Genomic DNA, 18,398 nt, shown 5'->3' with positions numbered 1-18,398 from the left:
GTCAGTTCCATAAAAACCAGCTGCAGCTGGTAAAAGCAAATCTTTATATACCTCTCTCATGGCCTCCTAAGTGCTTCACAGCCACTGGACAGAATCTTCCAGGCCTAAAGGATGCAAGGTAGGATGTGAGACAAGTATTTAATCAGACAAGGTGATGGTTTATCAGAGCTCCACTGCTTTCCTGCTTTTCATTGTATTAAATTGTGGGCAGGGTGGTCCATGGCTGATACTTTCACCACCATCATCTGAGGCTCTGAAGTGGTCAATTAAAGACCATGCTGGAGCCTTAGACCATTGACCCTGGGATTAACTGAGATGCAAGCCAGTTTGTCAAGAACCGACTGTCCTGGAGGCAGAAGGGATTGCGCTGTTTGTTGGCTGGGGCTGGAATGGGACAGTGTGGGGGGATTCAATCAAAGGCACTGAGAGCCTGATCAGCTGTATAGACACAGGGCATGGAGGTGGCTGCTGAGATCCACCAGCCTTCCCTTACTTCTGATTCTCCTGCCTCCCTATAACTCTTGTCGGAGACATTACACGCTTCCTTCACAAATCACCTATCTTGGAGCGATTGCTGACTGGTAGCAGCCAAGCCCTTCAATGTGAAGAGGCTGTTGGCCTCTGGTGAGCAGCTTCTGCCACGAGTGACTTCTGCCCTCAGGGACTTGATTATGGAAGAAGGCCCATGGGTGATCTTAGAACTGTAGCAGATTGACAGACAATCTGGTGGGCCGTCCTCTGAAGACATGGTGCGGGGTCTATCGCCAGCTTTACAGCTGATAGGCAATTCCCATGCCATCAACAAGATTCTACTCGAATTAATTCTGAAATACTGAGTGACTGTAACATAAAGTACCCAAATACCTAATCGTCAAATGGAAGTATAGACTGCAAATGTTGGGGAAACTGTTTAACCCACGGACAGCACTATTTTTATCACAAAAAGTTGCACATATGCATATTTCAAAAGGAGGTACAGGATCCATGCATATCTACGCTGGGCATACTTAGGTATAATCCAGCAGTCAATGTATATGAGTGGAGGAAAGTAAGGCTGCTTTTGATAACACCAGGTCTCTAACTTGAAAATCAAATCACAGGATTTCCAATTGGGGATGGGGATGGGGATGGTGGAAAATTTGCTTTCCTGTCTGATGTGGTTAAAAGAGGTAGATAGTAAGAAATGAGTCAACCTCTGGAAGTCACAAATTTTCCCACCTCCTGTATCCAAAACCAGCTGAAAGTTCAAAGAAGTCAAAATCACTGAAGTAGAATAAGTAGAATTCACAGGTATTCCAGACTATAGCCTAAAAAAAAGTCAAGGATACAAGGCCACCATCTTGAAACTGACCTGCTCATTTAAAAAAGACCAATTTGAAGAGTCAATGGACGTTTCAGCCAGTCCTTTTTGACTGCATCTACACTTGGCTTTCAAATACCTGAATTTCTTCTCCCGCACTGGGCATCCAAAATGTATTCCTTCTGGACTGGTTTTTCACTTATTTTAAGGAAATGGCTTGACTTGAAAGCTCTACAAGTGTCAAACTGATAACTCGCTGACATCAGAAATTTGCATTTAAGAAAAGGATGTAAATGCATTGGGAGTTGGAATGAGTGAGCTGTCTTATGTTGGACATACTGAGCTTGTTTTCCCTTGAGTTTAGAAGAGTGAGGGATGACTTGATTGAAGCTTATAAGATTCTGAAGTGCTTTGACAAGTTGGATGTGGGAAAAGATGTTTTCTGTCCAAAGATTTGCAGGTTAGGTCAACTGGGCATGCTAAGTTGCTAATAGTGTCCAGGGATGTTCAGGCTAGTTGGATTAGCCATGGGAAATACAGAAGTACAGGGATAGAGTAGGTGGGTGGGTCTAGGTGGGATGCTCTTTGACGGGTTGGTGTGGAATGGATAGGTTGAATGGCCTGGTTCCACACTGTAGGGACTCTAAGATTCTTGAGTCAGTCCAGAGCTAGGAACATTGTTGAAAAATAGATGTTGCCCTTTTAGGACAGGGATGAAGAGAAATAATTTCTCTGAGACAATTGTAAGACTTTAGAATGCTCTACCTCAGAAGATAGTGAAGAGAAGACCATTAAATGTTTTTTAAAAAGTGGACATAGATTTATTCCTTTGTCTATCAAGAATCTAAGGTTATCGGAAGTGGAATTTGAGATTCTCACAGATTTATCTGCAGTCCATGTGCTGTAGGTATTCCACAATGCTGTTAGGGAGGAAATTCCAGGATTTTAATCCTCCGGCATTGAAGGAATGGCAATATATTCCCAAGTCACGAAGGTGAGTGGCTTGGATGAGAACTTGCAGATCTTGTTTTCAAAAGTGCCTACTGACCCTGTTCCTCTCCGTGGTAGTCATGGATATGGAAGACACTGACTAAGGAGTCTTAGTGAATTTCTGCAGTGCATATTGTAGAAGGTACAAACACTTCTGTTACTGAGGGTTAATGGAGGATGTGGAGCCAGTCAAGGTGGGGTGCTTTGTCCTGGATGGAGTCAAGCGTCTTGAGTATTTTTGGGCTTGGGTGTGGGACTGTTCCCACAGATCGCTGCCTCAAGATGCAGCCTGTACCACTGCTTCAGAGCTGATTTCTTCTTTTCCAGCTTCAGTCTTATCACATCATAAATGCTTCCTTTCATCCTTTGAAGTGTTCTTCTGTGTTGAGTACTGCCCTAAGTTGTTTTCTCCATGATTCATTAGGTCTTCATATCTCGATCTAATAATCTTCATCAAGCTGTATGAGCAGGCAGATCTGTTGTCAGATCACCGTATTTTATGGTGAAGCGATAGCATATCTTCTGACCACCATCATTGCTAACCATGATTTAAGTGATTCCATTAAATAACCTTATAGGTAGATGTTTCTCTAGGGCTTGCATAGTCTAGTGTAAATGAGGATAGCCATGTTCTGGTTGAACATGAACAGTCTTGTCCGAATAAACGAGATGTAGTTTGTTGTATGTCTGCAACTAGTTATAGGTTATAAGAATGTGCTCTACGTTACTACAAAGACTTTTGGGAGGACCTGGTCTCAGATCTGTCCCTCACAAAATGCTAATGTACATTCCTATCAAGTGATCATGACAGCAGATGTTGCTTATGCATTCATTTAACTTTTTAACCCTGTTAGATCCTTCCAGATTCATATAAACTGACCCAAAATCCCAGTTCCTGTTAGTCGTCTTGCCTAAGGTTAGATGCAAATTCCAACCATGTAAAGGACAAGCAAGTAACAACTACCGAGCTCTTTGAACCCAAACTCCAGAATTAATTGCATTTTAATTGGTTAAGGAAAACTAAGTCAATTGCCCGCTGTTCTATTGGGCTCTCAAAGGTTTTGGAGATAATAACTTTGCGGACAATGGAAGTATGAATAACATTTGCTGTATTGTAAATATGAAATCGTAGCTTTACATTCTGGGATATTGATGTTTTAGACATGACAAAGACAGCAGCGAAAGAGGTGGGTGAGTTGCAACTCTGTTCAGGGAGCATATCATAGCTGTGCTGAGGGAGGACACGCTGGAGAGATCTTGTAGCGAGACACGATGTGTAGAGCTCAGGACTAGGAAAGGTCCAACCACGATGCTGGGATTGCAGTGCAGACAGGAGGAAATGTAGCTGCCAGCAGGAAATAGAGGAAGAGACATGTCATCAGATTCTGGAAAGATCTAAAAATAACAGTTGTTATGGTGGGTGATTTTAACTTGGCCCATATTGACTGGGACTCCATTAGTGCCAGGGGTTTGGATGGGGAGCAATTTGCCAGTGGGTCCAGTTCAGTGTTTTTGAAACAGTATGCAGATTGTCCGTTGAGAGAGTGGTCTATACTGGACCAGGTATCGGAAATTGAACCCGGCCATGCGATCTAAGTTTTAGTCGGGGAGCATTTGCGGAATAGTGATCATAAATCTGTATGTTTCTGGATAATTACAGATAAGACCAAGAGTGGACCTCAAAGGAAGATGTTAAATTGGGAGGATGGCCAACTGTAACCGATTTAGGTAAAAATTGGAGAATGTGGATTGGAAGCAGCTGTTTGAGAGTGAATCTATATCTGACATATGGGAATCTTTTAAAGACCAGTTGATGAGAGTTCAGGACAGGCATGTTCCTTGTGAAAAAGGACAGGAATGACAGGATTTGGGAACCTTGCATGATAGGAGAAATTACCAGCTTAGTTAATAAAAATTGAAGCATTCCTAAGGTCTAGGCAACTAAAAACAGAAAAGTACTTAAAGATTCAGGATGGGTCTGGAAGGGATGCTCTTTGGAGGGTTGATGTGGACTCAATGGGCCACATGGCCTGCTTCCACACTGTAGGGATTATACTCTATATTTAAGAATATAGAAAAAGTAGGAAGGAGCTCAAATGGGGAGTTAAGAGGACTAAAATGGCCTTGGCCAACAGTGTTAAGGAGAATCCCAAGGCATTTTAGGCATATATTAGGAACAAGAGGGCAATTAGGGAAAGAGTAGTCCTACTCAAGGATAAAGGAGAGAGATTATGTGTGGAGCCAGAGGAAATGGATAAGATCCTTGATGAGTATTTTATAACGGCATTCACTGAAGAGAAGGACATAAGAGATATTGAGGTTAGGGAAAGGTGTCTGAATACTCTAGGGCAGGTCAAGATAATGAAAAACGAAGTGTTGGGCATCTTGAAATACATTAAGATAGACAAGAATCCCAGGGCCAGATGAGATTTATTCCAGGATATGTGGAAGGCAAGGGAAGAAATAGCTAGTGCCTTAGCAGATATCTTTGCATCCTCTTTGGTCTCGGGTGTAAGTTCCAGAGAACTGGAGAATGCCTAATGTTGCTCCTTTGTTTCTCTCCTTAAACCGAGGTAATCCAGGTCCTTACAGGCTGGTAAGCCTGGCGTTGCTGGTGGGGAAATGGTTGGAGAAGGTACTGAGAGACAGGACTTGTTCACGTTTTAAAGTGAATGGACTTGTTAGTGATAGCCAGTGTGGATTTGTATGGGGAAGGTCATGTCTCAACCAAATTTATTGAATTTTTTGAGGAGGTGACAAGAATGATTGAGGGAAGGCAGTGGATGTTGTCTATAAGACCATAAGACATAGGAGTGGAAGTAAGGCCATTCAGCCCATCAAGTCCACTCCGCCACTTAAATCATGGCTGATGGGCATTTCAATACCACTTCCCTACACTCTCCCCGTAGCCCTTGATTCCTTCTGAGATCAAGAATTTGTCCATCTCTGCCTTGAAGGCATTCAACTTCCCGGCCTCCACTGCACGCTGCGGCAATGAATTCCACAAGCCCACCACTCTCTGGCTGAAGAAATGTCGTCTCATTTCAGTTTTAAATTTACCCCCTCTAATTTTAAGGCTGTGCCCACGGGTCCTAGTCTCCCCGCCTAACGGAAACAACTTCCTAGCGTCCACCCCTTCTAAACCACACATTATCTTGTAACAGGTCTACATGGGCTTTAGTAAGGCATTTGGTAAGGTACCTCACGGCAGGCTGGTACAGAGTCTCATGGGATCCAGAGTGAGCTGGCTGGATGGATACAAAACTGGCTTGATCATAGAAGAGAGAGCGTAGCAGTGGAAGGTTGCTTTTCAGAATGGAGATCAGTATTCAGTGGTGTTCCGCAGGGATCACAGCTGGGACCTTTGTTGTTTGTAATATATGTAAATGATCTGGAGGAAAATGTAGTTGGTCTGATTAGTTAAGTTTGTGGATAACACCGAAATTGGCCGAGTTGCAGACAGTGAGGAGGACTGTCCATGGATACAGTGCTATATAGAGATACAAGAGTGTCAAAATGAGGTGTTATTTAAGAATTTTAAAATGAATTTTGTTAATTTTTAATAGCACAGAATCTTCATCCTCTGTTCCTTTTCTTTCCACATTACATTAATTTACTATTCCAGTACTTAATATTTAAACTACACCAGATACATTGATGATCCAAATTATTTGGAAAAATGGATCGGGGGATTTTAAGGTAATGAAGGCTTTGAGGAATTTAAAACTCAATCAGCACTTCCTTTAACAATTTGGGTTTGAGATGGGAAACCTGGATGCATTTAAGAGGCGAGACTGTCATGTTAGTTTGATTAATGGAATAGCATATTGCCTTGCTCAGTAGCAAGATTGGCTCACAGAAAGGGCAAAACTCTTAGAGGTTATGGGGGGGTAGAATTTGGTAATAAATAACAAGTCAAGGCATTCTAACAAGGTACACACAGCTAACGAATGGCCTTACAGTGTGAGCATGATTAGTACAATTCATGGAATGCTTTTGTAGCTGAAGAAGGATCACAGGTCCTGAAATGTTAAACTTTGCTTTCTCTCCATAGTTTCTGCCAGACCTGCTGAGTTTCTGCAGCAATTCCCGTTTTTTGGTTCAGATTTCCGGTATTCGCAGTTCCTTGTTTGTTTCTTTTTTGCTTTTGTAGCTGTTGCCTATCGCAAAGGCACATGGTCTGTGCCATCTTCGTAATATACTATAGACAGCCACCGTAAGAGGGAATGGTGGGGATTTTAAACAAAATTTCTCACTTTGGAGAGAATGATGCACATATCAACGTGTACCATTTTATTTAGTTGGTCCAGACAGCAATGTGTAGTCAAGGTTTTGTGTACAGCACTATAATTTTGATGTAACTCCATGATGCCAGATCATGTCCGTGACTACTGATGAATCTGTTCTAATGAATTCACCAACCAATCTCTGACATTCACACTGAGTTGGTCCATGGCTCTCTAAAGATAATTAGTTTTTGTTTCTCTGTGTGGTTCAGCCTGAAAAGAAACAGTTTAGACACAGGTTGGTCTTTTGTTGTGCCTCATCATTGCAGGTTATATTTTGCAAGTAGCAGACATCCTTAAATTATAGGCTATTAAAATTCAGCACAGAGACTAGGATATCTGGAAGAACCGTGCAATGTCACTGCAAGTTCATTACACAATTACAGGAAAAAATATACAGTGGGTGGCTGGCTGGATGGAGTCTTAATCCAGGCAAATTCTATTTAATTTCAAACTAATCAGACTCCAGCATTAGGGATATGTAGTATGTTACATAAGATAGTAAAGCTGTCTTTCTGAAAATGCTGCTTTCGTTTCCAAAGGATCATTAGGACCTTGTCGTGGATTAAAAAGTAGTGATATTTTTAAAATAATCTGGTATTGTGGAGGGATTCACAAGGCTAAAAATCATACAAATGATAAAAGAACCAAATAAGCAAAAGCCAGATGGATCCTGTTTATTTTAGGGGGGGAAAAGATGTTTAATTAACAAAACAAGAAATATTGTATACAATTTGATACCTATGATTACTGTTTCTGTTCTTCCATGCTCTAAAACATTTCTTAAGTCATTCACAGGATGAGGGTGTTACTGGCTAGGTAGCATTTATTGCCCAAAGGGCAACCACATTGCTGTGGGTCTGGAGTCACATGTAGGTCAGACCAGGTAAGGATGGCAGTTTCCTTCCCTAAAGGACATTAGTGAACCAGATGGGTTTTCTTAACAATTGATAATGGATTCATGGTCATCATTCGATTCTTAATTCCAGATATTTGTTGAATTCAAGTTTTACCATCTGCTGTAGTGGGCTTTGAACCCCGGTCCCCAAAGCGTTATCTGGGTCTCTGGATCAACAGTCCAGCAATAATACCACGAGGCTATCGCCTCCCCATTCTTGTCTACTGTTCGCCCTCTTCTTGGTCATCTTGCCCACTCTGGAACTCATTGTACAGCACAGACTGAAATGTTGGATAGGTAGTGCATGCACATATCATAAGTCTTTTATTTAATAGAAGAAAGATCCATTGGGTTCAATCCCCACCTCAGTGCGCTGAAATTTTTTTGGAATTCACTGTGTTCAGCTAAACCAATAAGTGTGGTGCAAAGCAAAGAAAATATCCCCTCATACTAATTCTGTCCAGTACTGCAGAGTGAACAATTGAATCTTGTCACCAAGTTCTCTCTTGGATATCTCAAAACCAATTGAAAAACCTGGTTTGGTTCTAATGAAATAAAAATAAAGGAATAATTAGACACAACTGGTAAATACCACTGCCAAAGCTGGGTTATCAGACAAATCTCAGAGGTCTAGTAGTTGCAAAAAAAAGACACAGCACATATGGGTTTAAATGTAGCTTCAAAGACTGTCATTATCATCATGGAATATCTCTCCAGAATGGATAATGCCTTACTCAGAATACTTAAAACTGCTGTTGAGAAAACTTCATAACTTTTCTGCTGTGTTTTTAAATTGGAAGGATTTCTGTGTTTTAATAGATTCTGGCAAGCTGAACTCAATGGCTTCTCTGCTAAAGCTCTGATTCTTGAGAAGATTCAGCAATCCCGACACCTAGTACATTTGATTAAGTGTTTAAACGAAAAGGGGAGCAGCTAATTGAGTTGCATTGCATCCCTCAAAGTATTTTTCAGAGTACTGACAAGAAATCAAGGTATTGATACAATTTCTGAACCCTGGACACATAATTCCCAATGGCGTTTACACATTTTGACTGATGAAAATTAGGATTATATGTCATGACATTAACAATATTCATGATTGCAGTAAAAGAATAACTGAATTGTACTGCATAGGAGGATGTCTCTATGTCCATCATGCTTGTGTAAAACACTACTGCTGTGTATTTCATAAGGCGTCATTGTGGTTTAACTGGGTTGTGCTTTCCTCTTTTTATCCCTATTTATTTAAGAGTAAATAAAAACTAATCCGGATACATAAAAATAAAATTTAATCCTGGAGTACATTCTCAGCATTTTGTATGGGTCATTGCAAGTGCTAAGGTAAGCTGAATTCCAACAAAAGAACATACAATGGCAATCCACCTACAGGAGTAAATTCTGATTCAGAACAGCTGGTTGATTTTCACTTTGCAGGTCAAAATGTTGCAGATAAAATTATTTCATACACAGAAAAGTTAGTAAGTGGGTGAGGGAAGAAGTGGGAGGGAGAATTTGACTGAGAGTGAAAGATGGTTAACATGACTCACCGCAACAGCTTCCAGAATTTGTTTAACAGCATGAGCTGCATCCCTCTCACTGTAATATCCTTTCTCTACAATCCTGTATATTAAAGAGGTAATGTTATAAAATATTACCAACTTAGCAAAGTATTTGTTTTGTTTCTCCAACCCAACCAATAAGGTAGTCTTTCTGACAATGGCTGCACAGGCTCAGACCTTTCCACTTCTTGAATCAAGGTTCAGATCTTCATTGTTGCGCTAAAACTCTTGTTCTGCTGTCTGTAAGGTTTCTGACTGAGTTTGTGCAACTGTCCAGCACAAAATGATCATTAATTTGGCAATTTGAAATCAGAAAGATCACAGGATGACTTCTGTAGGAAGGTGGCAAGAATGTGGTAGGGAAGGGTATTCTTCAAAGGGCGAGGATAAAGCTGGGGCATGTTATTGTGGTAAAGTGGAAAGATTTAATTCTGCATCAAGCATAGGTATATAATTGAACTAGGAGAGCTTGATATAACAGGGTGGCTGACATGAGTAAAACGAGTATAATATTTTTCAGTGCTAACATCAACTCCATGAACAATAAACAGGGCTAAAACTGTGTTCTTTTTGTAAGTTTCCTTTTGGAACTTTCTTGCTTAGTCATTATATTTTTGTGAGCATTGCACAGCAGTCATGATGATATTATATACTATAAGGCAGCTTCAGTACCGATATTTAAAGGAAGACCACCAAATGTAGTTAACTATAAAGATTTAGATCTTGAGATTACAGTATGGGTATTAGTTTGAACGGTAAAATTATTTGAATAAAGTCACCAACTCTTTTTTTTAATTCAAGACACTCCAATATGTTGCACACATAGATATTCATATAGTGTCATCTCAAGCTTTAAAGTCCAGCAAATTTCCTGAAGTCAGTTTTGCCTGCCTTTTCCCCTGAAATAAGTGGAGCTTGGAAAAGGGTCAGCTCACTTAACCATCCTGTTTACTGAGACACTCTGGTCACTGTCAGTTTAACCAGTCCTGGGGAAGGGTGCAAAAAACAGGTCACACCTGGTGTTGGGTGGGACAGAAACAATCCATCTCACTGTCATTGGAAAGAGTTTCAAGACTGTCACAGAGTGCAGAGTGTGGGTCCGGGGAATGCCCATCTTGATGTTCTGGGGCTTTGTCCCAGCAGTTCAAAAATAAACAATAAACCAAAAAAAAGGCTCCCCAACCCTCATACACACCCCCTACACAGTCTCCATGCAGCATCCATGTCAACTCACATCGCATTTAAAAAAAACATAATTTAAAGGGCATAAAATTTAAACGCTGCAACACTTGAGAGTTCCTGTAGATCTACCCACTTTTTATTCATGTTCATGTCTAACTTTAACAACCCAAAGGCACCTTTCTTTCCTTAAATAGGTCACTGGATTTATCTAGAAAAGATACCTTATCTCTCCAAAAATGATACTCTTCTTTTGAAAAGTCACAAGCCCACAATAGGGTTTTAGAATATCCCACTAATGGAAACTGGATTTGACTGAAGGAAGTTGCACTTTTGCACGTGCAGTTGCTTCTGTAATCCACAGATGTGCATTTCACAATCCACCCCCAATTCTCCTCCATAACCCCAGCGAAAAAGCTCAGTGGGGGCTTCCAGAGCCAGTGCTGTGTGCCATTTTGACTAAACTGGAAGCCCTCTCGATCATTTTGAAAATGCAGGCTTTAGTCTCCAAATCTGACCTGACATTTTGGTCTTCCAGTTCCCTCCAAGTGCTTAGCAGATTCTCCTTAATTAATCAAATAATGGGTGCTCAAATGTGCTTTTTTCTGTTATATGATCCACTCCTTAGGTGACAAGTGTGCTATTAGACAATAACAACTTTGAGCAGTGTTGACAAAGGATTATTTAGCCTTTGTGCTGCCTCTGCCACAGTAGAATGAAAATTTTATAACTTTGCTCTTTTAACTTGTATCACATTAACCATCTTTGGAAAGTCAATATAACAATTGCACATCATGTCCACATAATAGCATCAAGCAGTCAGTTAGCTGGACAGCTGGTTTGTAAGGTAGAGTGATGCCAACAGCATGGGTTCAATTTCAGAACCGGCTTAGGTAAGTATGAATGAGTCTCTTTCTCAATCCCTCCCCTCTAATGAAGATGAGCCCATGTCTGGTAGGACTATGGCAACTTAACTTTTCTTTTACACCTACAATGTAAATTATGGTAAGAGATAATGGGAACTGCAGATGCTGGAGAATCCAAGATAACAAAGTGTGTAGCTGGATGAACACAGCAGGCCAAGCAGTATCTCAGGAGCACAAAAGCTGACATTTCGGGCCTAGACCCTTCATCAGAGAGGGGAGCTCTCTGATGAAGGGTCTAGGCCTGAAACGTCAGCTTTTGTGCTCCTGAGATGCTGCTTGGCCTGCTGTGTTCATCCAGCTACACGCTTTGTTATTATGTAAATTATGGTAATTTAGTTTCTTCTGGGCACTGTCACTTCTTGAAGTAACAAGAGAATAGAGTTCATTCTTTCTGCGGTATAATTCTCCGCTAGTTCATGACTTTGTATATTTAGGAGGCAAAAACCCCCAAATTTCTGGAGAAACTCAGCAGGTTTGGCCGCATCTCAGGAGAGAGAAAGCAGAGTCAGTGTTTTGAGGCCAGCAAACTGAGAAGTTCTGACCCATTATTATCTTTTCAAGACAAAGCATTTTAGAAGAATTTTATTTTCCACTGCATTTTATTTAATGTCTGAAGTCAATTTTCCTTAGACGTTCTAGGAAATGACACATATAAACACAGACACAAACAGATCATATATAATCAAACATTTTCTGTTTAATGTCTGAACACACCTGTCAAAAAGTTCCCCACCAGTCACCAGTTCCAGGATCAGGATGATCTCTGCAGGAGTCTCAAAGATTTCCTTTAGTTTAATCTGTAAGAAACAGTAACAAATCACTACTGCTTTTGCTTCTTGAATACCATCTCTTCATTGATGACTAAATCCTGCTCTTTCGCTGAATCAGAGTGAAATTATTAATTGGTACACTTAAAGATACTTTAACTTCTAAATTGGTAGGTTTGGACAGTGCTGGAAGCCTTAAATGAACATCTGAAAATTAAACGATTAAACATGAAACGTGTGCTCACTTGATCTAATATTTTAATTTGTTTTATAATCAGCTTCTGAGGTACTTGTCCAGTTATAGAACGTTAAATTCTGTTTTACTGTCAAACTATAACCTGTTGCTTGGTAGTGCAGAGCTTTAATACTGCTGAAAAGAGGGATAGTTTGTTGAAGTTTTTGTCTCTCACTCGTTGGGATAAACACAAGCATATCCAAGTTTAAATGATTACCATTTCTACCATCAGAGTAAATCATGCTGATTGATTTGCAAGTTAGCTGATTGAGGCACTGTTATGGAGAAAGCATTGGGGAACCATTAACTCTCCACACTTTGAGGAATTCAAAATAGATACCAGGCTGGACATACTTCTTTTGTTTGCAGAGGATGGATCCTGGTAGAACACCTATGTTTTGTTTGGAAAAATGACCCCAGGCTTCCTGTTGCCTGCCACTTCAACACATTGTGTGGTCTGGCCAACATTTGTGGCTCGGGCCTGCTTCAATGTTTCTGAGGACAGCATCTCATTTTCTGCTTCGGGCCCCTGCAACCTTCAGCACTTCGTACTGTTTAATAAGTTCAGGGCCTGAATACCTACATTCATGTCCTTTACCCACCACAGGCCTTGTCATCACGTGGGCTGCTTTCAGAACAGCCAACCCATTTTCACCTACTTATGGTCCCCATTATCAGCTCTTTATTCTTCCTGGCTTACCATTATCCATCTCCCTGTCTGCTAAACTGTTTTGCTCTCCCTGTGGGCTTCTGTCCACCTATTACTTACTCCTTTACCTTTCCACCACTGGTAATATTGTGTGCAGTTTTGGTCTCCTTTTCTGAGGAAGAATGGTCTTGCTCTCGAGGGAGTGCAGCGAAGGTTTACCAGGCTGATTCCGGGGATGGCGGGTCTGACATATGATGAGAAATTGACTACGTTTGGACTGTTTTCAGAGGAATTCAGCTGAATGAGGGGGGGATCTCATACAGACTTGTAAAATTCCAACAGGACGAGACAGGGTAGATGCAGGGAAGATGTTCCCAATGGTGGGTATGTCAGAACCAGAGGTCAGTCTGAGGATTCGGGGTAGATCATTTAGGATGGAGGTGAGTCATTTCTTCACCCAAAGAGTGGTGAGTCTGTGGAATTTATCATGACAGGAAATAGCTGATGCCAAAACATTGAATGTATTCAAAAGGCAGCTAGAAATAGCATTTGGGGTGAATGGGATCAAAGGTTATGGGGAGAAACCAGGTTTAGGCTATCGAGTTGGACAATTAGCCATGATCGTGATGAATAGCGGTGCAGGCTCGAAGAGCCGAATGGCCGCCTCCTGCTCCCATCTCTTATATTTCTATGTCTTCAGTATATAATAATCACCTTTCCCTAGCTACTGCCAATTCTGAAGAAGGTACTGAACCCGAATTGTTGACTTTGCTTTCTCTCCACAAATACTGGACCTGCTGAGTTTCTCCAGCAATTTTTGTTTCTGTTGTAATTTTAGTGGGTTGGCAATCTAGATACAATTTCAATTTCAGGGGTAAGATGGATATTATTTTTCGAAAGTTAGCGGTAGAATTGGCACACAGTGTGCCGTTTTCCAGAACTAGAAAGGGTGGTACAAATGCAAATCTTGTGCCAAGGCATCCGATACTAAACTAATTTGAGCACTCCAAGTGACAATTGTCTTAAACAAATGTAGCCACTGTTAAAACATTAAAATGTCAAAACAATATATCTTTGACAGGTTGACGGCCGTGTGTGTCTGAAATGTTACTTCCTAAAGCTGCTCTGTAAATCATGGCAAAGTGCTAATTAAAAAGATCGTCAATTCTATCAAAGTAGATTTCTGGTTATTTTTGACTGCGATGGTGTTTGGAGTGAGGCTTTTGGCTGCTTTGGCCAGTTTGGCTGAAATGGCAAAAAAGATTTGTGGAGGTGCTGAGCTTTTTTACAGGAGTTTTCTATTTTTAGTTGTTGAAATCAGAATGATGCTAGTTTATCTTAAGAGAAAAAGCGTCAGCCAAGGTAAGTGTTAGTCTACAGAGGGTGATGAAGGGAATCTTTCAAAAGACATTACAGGGCTGTGGGTCTTCAGAAATGGAATGTTGAATCGGAATTTCATTGAGGAAGTGTGTGTAAGGCAGTTTTATTCAACACGGAATAATTACTTACCTACGCCACCTATTAGAGCAAGTACAGCCCAACATTAGGTATGCACTGCACTGCCAGGGTAGTGGGAGTCACCATGGCTGCAAGCCTTTATACCTACAGCCCTTGCAAGCTGCTTTTTGTAAACTAAATTACTGTAGAAATGGCATTTCGGAAGATTCCTGCCTTACTGTTCACTAGCTTTCCGATAGAGTCCGGCAAGCAGGAGAAAAAACATTGGGATTTAAAATGGGAGCCTGGACTCACCTGTGGTTCAATCAGAAACTAACACTTGAGCAGCATTTAGATATTTACCAGTGTGGCCACAGCTTCCAGAGCTGGAAAATGGGATTAGTGTAGTCAGAAATTTGTTGATTGGCATGGACATGATGGGCCAAATTGCCTCCTTCTGTGCTGTAAACCGTCTATGATTTGTCATATTTCAGGATTGCATCAAATACTCAGTTGTAGTTTCCCATTAGGAAACAGTAATATTTGAGCAAATGGAATCTGTTTCTCTTGGAAAAAAATACAAACTCATAGCCACAGTCGTGCATGTTTCCTGGTGGTTATCATGATGCTTTAAAACTTCCTCAACACCCTCTCACAGATAATCAAGTGGATGGGAAGACTGCTGATGGATAATGGATATGCCCTCAACAATCTAGGAACAGATATAGATAACCAATATAATCAGATCCAGCAGCAAATTATTGCAGCCCTATAAGATTTCTTTAGCTGGTTGCAGGCTGCAGTTTCTCCTTTTGCCGAGAATTATCAGCTATTTACAGTTGTTAGCAATACATGTGCACCTTCTCCTTAAACAGTACAGCCTGCTTTCAAATGGTGCCAGCAGCACAGTATTTCTCTCTCTCCTCCAATTTGGTGACTTTGACAATGAACAGCACAAACAACGCTGACAGTCCACATAATGTATTTAAATTAGTCAGATGGACCAATTTAGGCCTTATTAGATTGGGCATGCATCCTGTGCACTGCACTCTGCTGAAAAGTTGACTTAAACCAATTTTGTCCCTTTGTTCATATCCTCGCCCTCGAATGCAAGAACATAAGAGTAATCCTGGAACACTGGCTTTGCCTACTGTGCTGTAGTGTAGTTGGACTTATTTTTCTTAAATGTTGAAACAATCTCAATCTTTTCAAACTCAAAATTGTGCTTCTTTGCCTGCTTTGAAATGGGAAAGGTGACAGAAAACAACCTTGTGAATATTATACACCTGCACGATACTGTATCCGCTGTTCCCGTTGTGGCCTCCTCTACATCGGGGAAACCAAGCAGAGGCTTGGGGACCGCTTTGCGGAACACCTACGCTCAGTTCGCAACAATCAACTGCACCTCCCAGTGGTGAACCATTTCAACTCCCCTCTTTCCCCACTCCTCGGATGACATGTCCATCCTGGGCCTCCTGCTTTGCCACGATGACGGCACTCAAAAGATGCAGGAACAGCATCTCATATTCCGCTTGGGAACCCTGCAGCTCAAGGGTATCAATGTGGATTTCACAAGCTTCAAAATCTCCCCTTCCCCCACCGCATCCCTAAACCAGCCCAGGTAGTCCCCGCCTTCTTAACCATTCCTCCCACCTCAAGCCTCACCCCCATCTCCTACCCACTAACCTCATCCCACCTCCTTGACCTGTCCGCAGACCGACCTATCCCCTCCCTAACTCCCCACCTACATTCACCTTCATTGGCTCTAACCCCGCCTCTTTGACCTGTCTGTCTGCTCTCACCCTTTCTTCTCTTTTATCCACCTTCTATCCGCCTCCCCCTGTCTCCCTATTTATTTCCGAATCCCCTTCCCCTCCCCCATTTCTGAAGAAGGGTCTCGAGCCGAAATGTCAAACTTTCCTGCTCCTCTGATGCTGCTTGGCCTGCCGTGTCCACCAGCTCTATGCCGTGTTACCTTGTGAATATTATACTTTTGCAGGATTGTGCAAGGCATAGCTCCCTTCCTTTTTTGTTAATGCATTTCTCAATCTAATTCCCTTGACTACTCAGTCAGAATGCCATTAGTTACACCAACTGTCAGCATTTTAAACTGGCAGCGTTTCAACTGATATGTCAGCTTGGCAATTCATCAGAAAATCCAACTTTTTACACTGGTCTTGCACTCATCAGAATCGAACAATTAGATCAGTTGAAAGGTGGGACTGGAAGCTGTCAGAATCATTCAGATGTAGACTAGATGGTGGGACCAAAGCCTGTCAGAGCCAGATTTCTTCTGTTGTTGCTTCCACATTAACAGACCGTTGACATTTTTCTTAAGTGGGTTAACAGCTTCTGAGGTTCAAAGGGGTGGATTATAGATTCTCTTGCTAGCTAGTATGAAAGCAAGAGCATGTGAAGTACAGTGCCCAGTTCTTACCCTGTTGCAATTTTCCTTGTGGCATAGCTGGCATTGGGCAGTCTGGCTGCTGACTAGCCCAATACTTGAAGAGATCCCATACTCATCTCCTGAGCAAGTTTCAGCATGGCTCACCTCCTCAAGTGCAGTACTAAAAACAGCCACTGTTCATAGTGGTGCTGGTGGTACTGAACATCTCCCGGCCTCTTGAGGGGAGGCTTCCTGTCCCTGAAGACTGACAGTCCTGCCACCAGTTTATTAATATTCAATCAGGTGTTGTTCCCACAGAAGCCCCCACTTGCCCATTTTTAGGGAGTCTGGGAAAGGCAGGGGAGAAATCCATAAAATATAGCCCAAAATTGCAGGTGGTTTAGCGAATTTTCTCCAAATTATAAATAACACACTTTCTGCTCAGATGCATTTAAAAATGTTTTTCTTCCTGAAAGAAATGGAAGATTACTTAAAATGGAAGCAGACTATCCAGTCTGTTTTGAGGTTTGTGTTCTGCATGAACTGTAGCATTAACAATTTTCTGAGGAAGGGTCTAGGCCCAAAATGTCAGCCTTCCTGTTCCTCTGATGCTGCTTGGCCTGCTGTGTTCATCCAGCTCCACACCTTGTTATCTCAGCATTAACAATATGCCGATCCTATTCTTGGATCTCTTTATTCTCATTTCCTTTAAACCAGCCATCTGATGTATTTTTAAACAGTAAAGTCTCTTTCAGTCATTAATAGCATATCTCACAGCCTGATATCGTCAATGCAAAACAATAACACTTATCCAGCTCCCTGTCTTAAAGCTCTTGTCTTCAGTTTTTCATTCAAGTTTTGCATTTAATCCCAAATGTGGTTCATGTCTTGTGGCATGGAGGCAGGAACTGCTCCATTATTTGAAGAGTTTCAAGTGGATTTGAATACTGTGCAATTCCCACTTCTGATCTTAAGACTGACAGAATGTTATTGATAAACCAGCTAAGGCTTTTTGGGTGAGGACACTCCCGAGGAACATCTGCAGGGGTGTACTGAGATAGAGATTAATGGCCTCAAGCAAGATGCTCAGTCAGAAACTTGGGACTCCGTTCTTAAAAGCACTGTAGATGTATTCATTGCACAAACTGCAGTGGTTCATCACAGACTTCTGGAAGACAATTAAGGTTGGACTACAAGTACAGCCTTGCTAGTGACACTCACATTCCATGTACAAATGAAAATAAAAACACGCATGTCGATGTAAGCTCAATTGGTACATAAGATAATGTCACCATAGTCCTACCAGACCATGTGGCTGCTCTCTCATGCGATACACAACTGGTCATGTTTTAACTTGAGGGGTACTATGCCTTAAGTGAGGGAGAGCTTGAGGAGGAGCACCCTCCATGGTAACCTCAGCAGATGTGGTAATTGAAACAACACTGTTGGCATCACTGTGAATTGCTAACCAGCTGTCATGCCAACCCGCATATTCTTTTTTACAAGGAACCAGGAATGCCTCCTTGCTCACTGGTGAAGCTTGTGAAGGCTATGAGTAGAGGGGGTTAAAAAGATTTCATAACCACTCCAGGCAATACATTTGAGATTCGGACTCATGAGTAAACTCTCTCAAAATTTTGTCAAATTTGATTGCTGCTTTGTTGTTTCTGACTTCACCTTTTGGGGTGTTGAAATCCACCAGTTACCAACTCAATTCCCTTCCTGTCATGTTTTGACAACAATCCTTTGATTTCACCTCCCCAATCCTCCAGCACCAACCCCCCTC

At 41.5% G+C, this 18,398-nt stretch overlaps 1 protein-coding gene across 2 annotated transcripts in view; it reads right to left on the bottom strand.

Annotated features, from left to right (window-relative positions):
- LOC125465805 (calcium/calmodulin-dependent protein kinase type IV-like) overlaps window positions 1–18,398 on the bottom strand; it is a 150,639-nt gene that overhangs the window by 49,467 nt on the left and 82,774 nt on the right. The window contains exons 4-5 of one of the 2 annotated variants that reach the window (XM_048559678.2): window positions 11,853–11,935; window positions 9,022–9,094 (exon numbers count right to left, since the gene is read on the bottom strand). The exons of the other annotated variant lie outside the window; for it this stretch is intronic. Coding sequence (XP_048415635.1) covers window positions 9,022–9,094; window positions 11,853–11,935 — 156 coding nt within the window. The remainder of the gene's footprint in view (window positions 1–9,021; window positions 9,095–11,852; window positions 11,936–18,398) is intronic. 2 annotated transcript variants of the gene reach the window in all.

Source organism: Stegostoma tigrinum, chromosome 30, assembly GCF_030684315.1.
Source record: "Stegostoma tigrinum isolate sSteTig4 chromosome 30, sSteTig4.hap1, whole genome shotgun sequence".
Taxonomy (NCBI): Eukaryota; Metazoa; Chordata; class Chondrichthyes; order Orectolobiformes; family Stegostomatidae; genus Stegostoma; species Stegostoma tigrinum.
The sequence above is the reverse complement of the archived record's forward strand: the minus strand, read 5'-3'. Positions and strand labels throughout refer to the sequence as shown.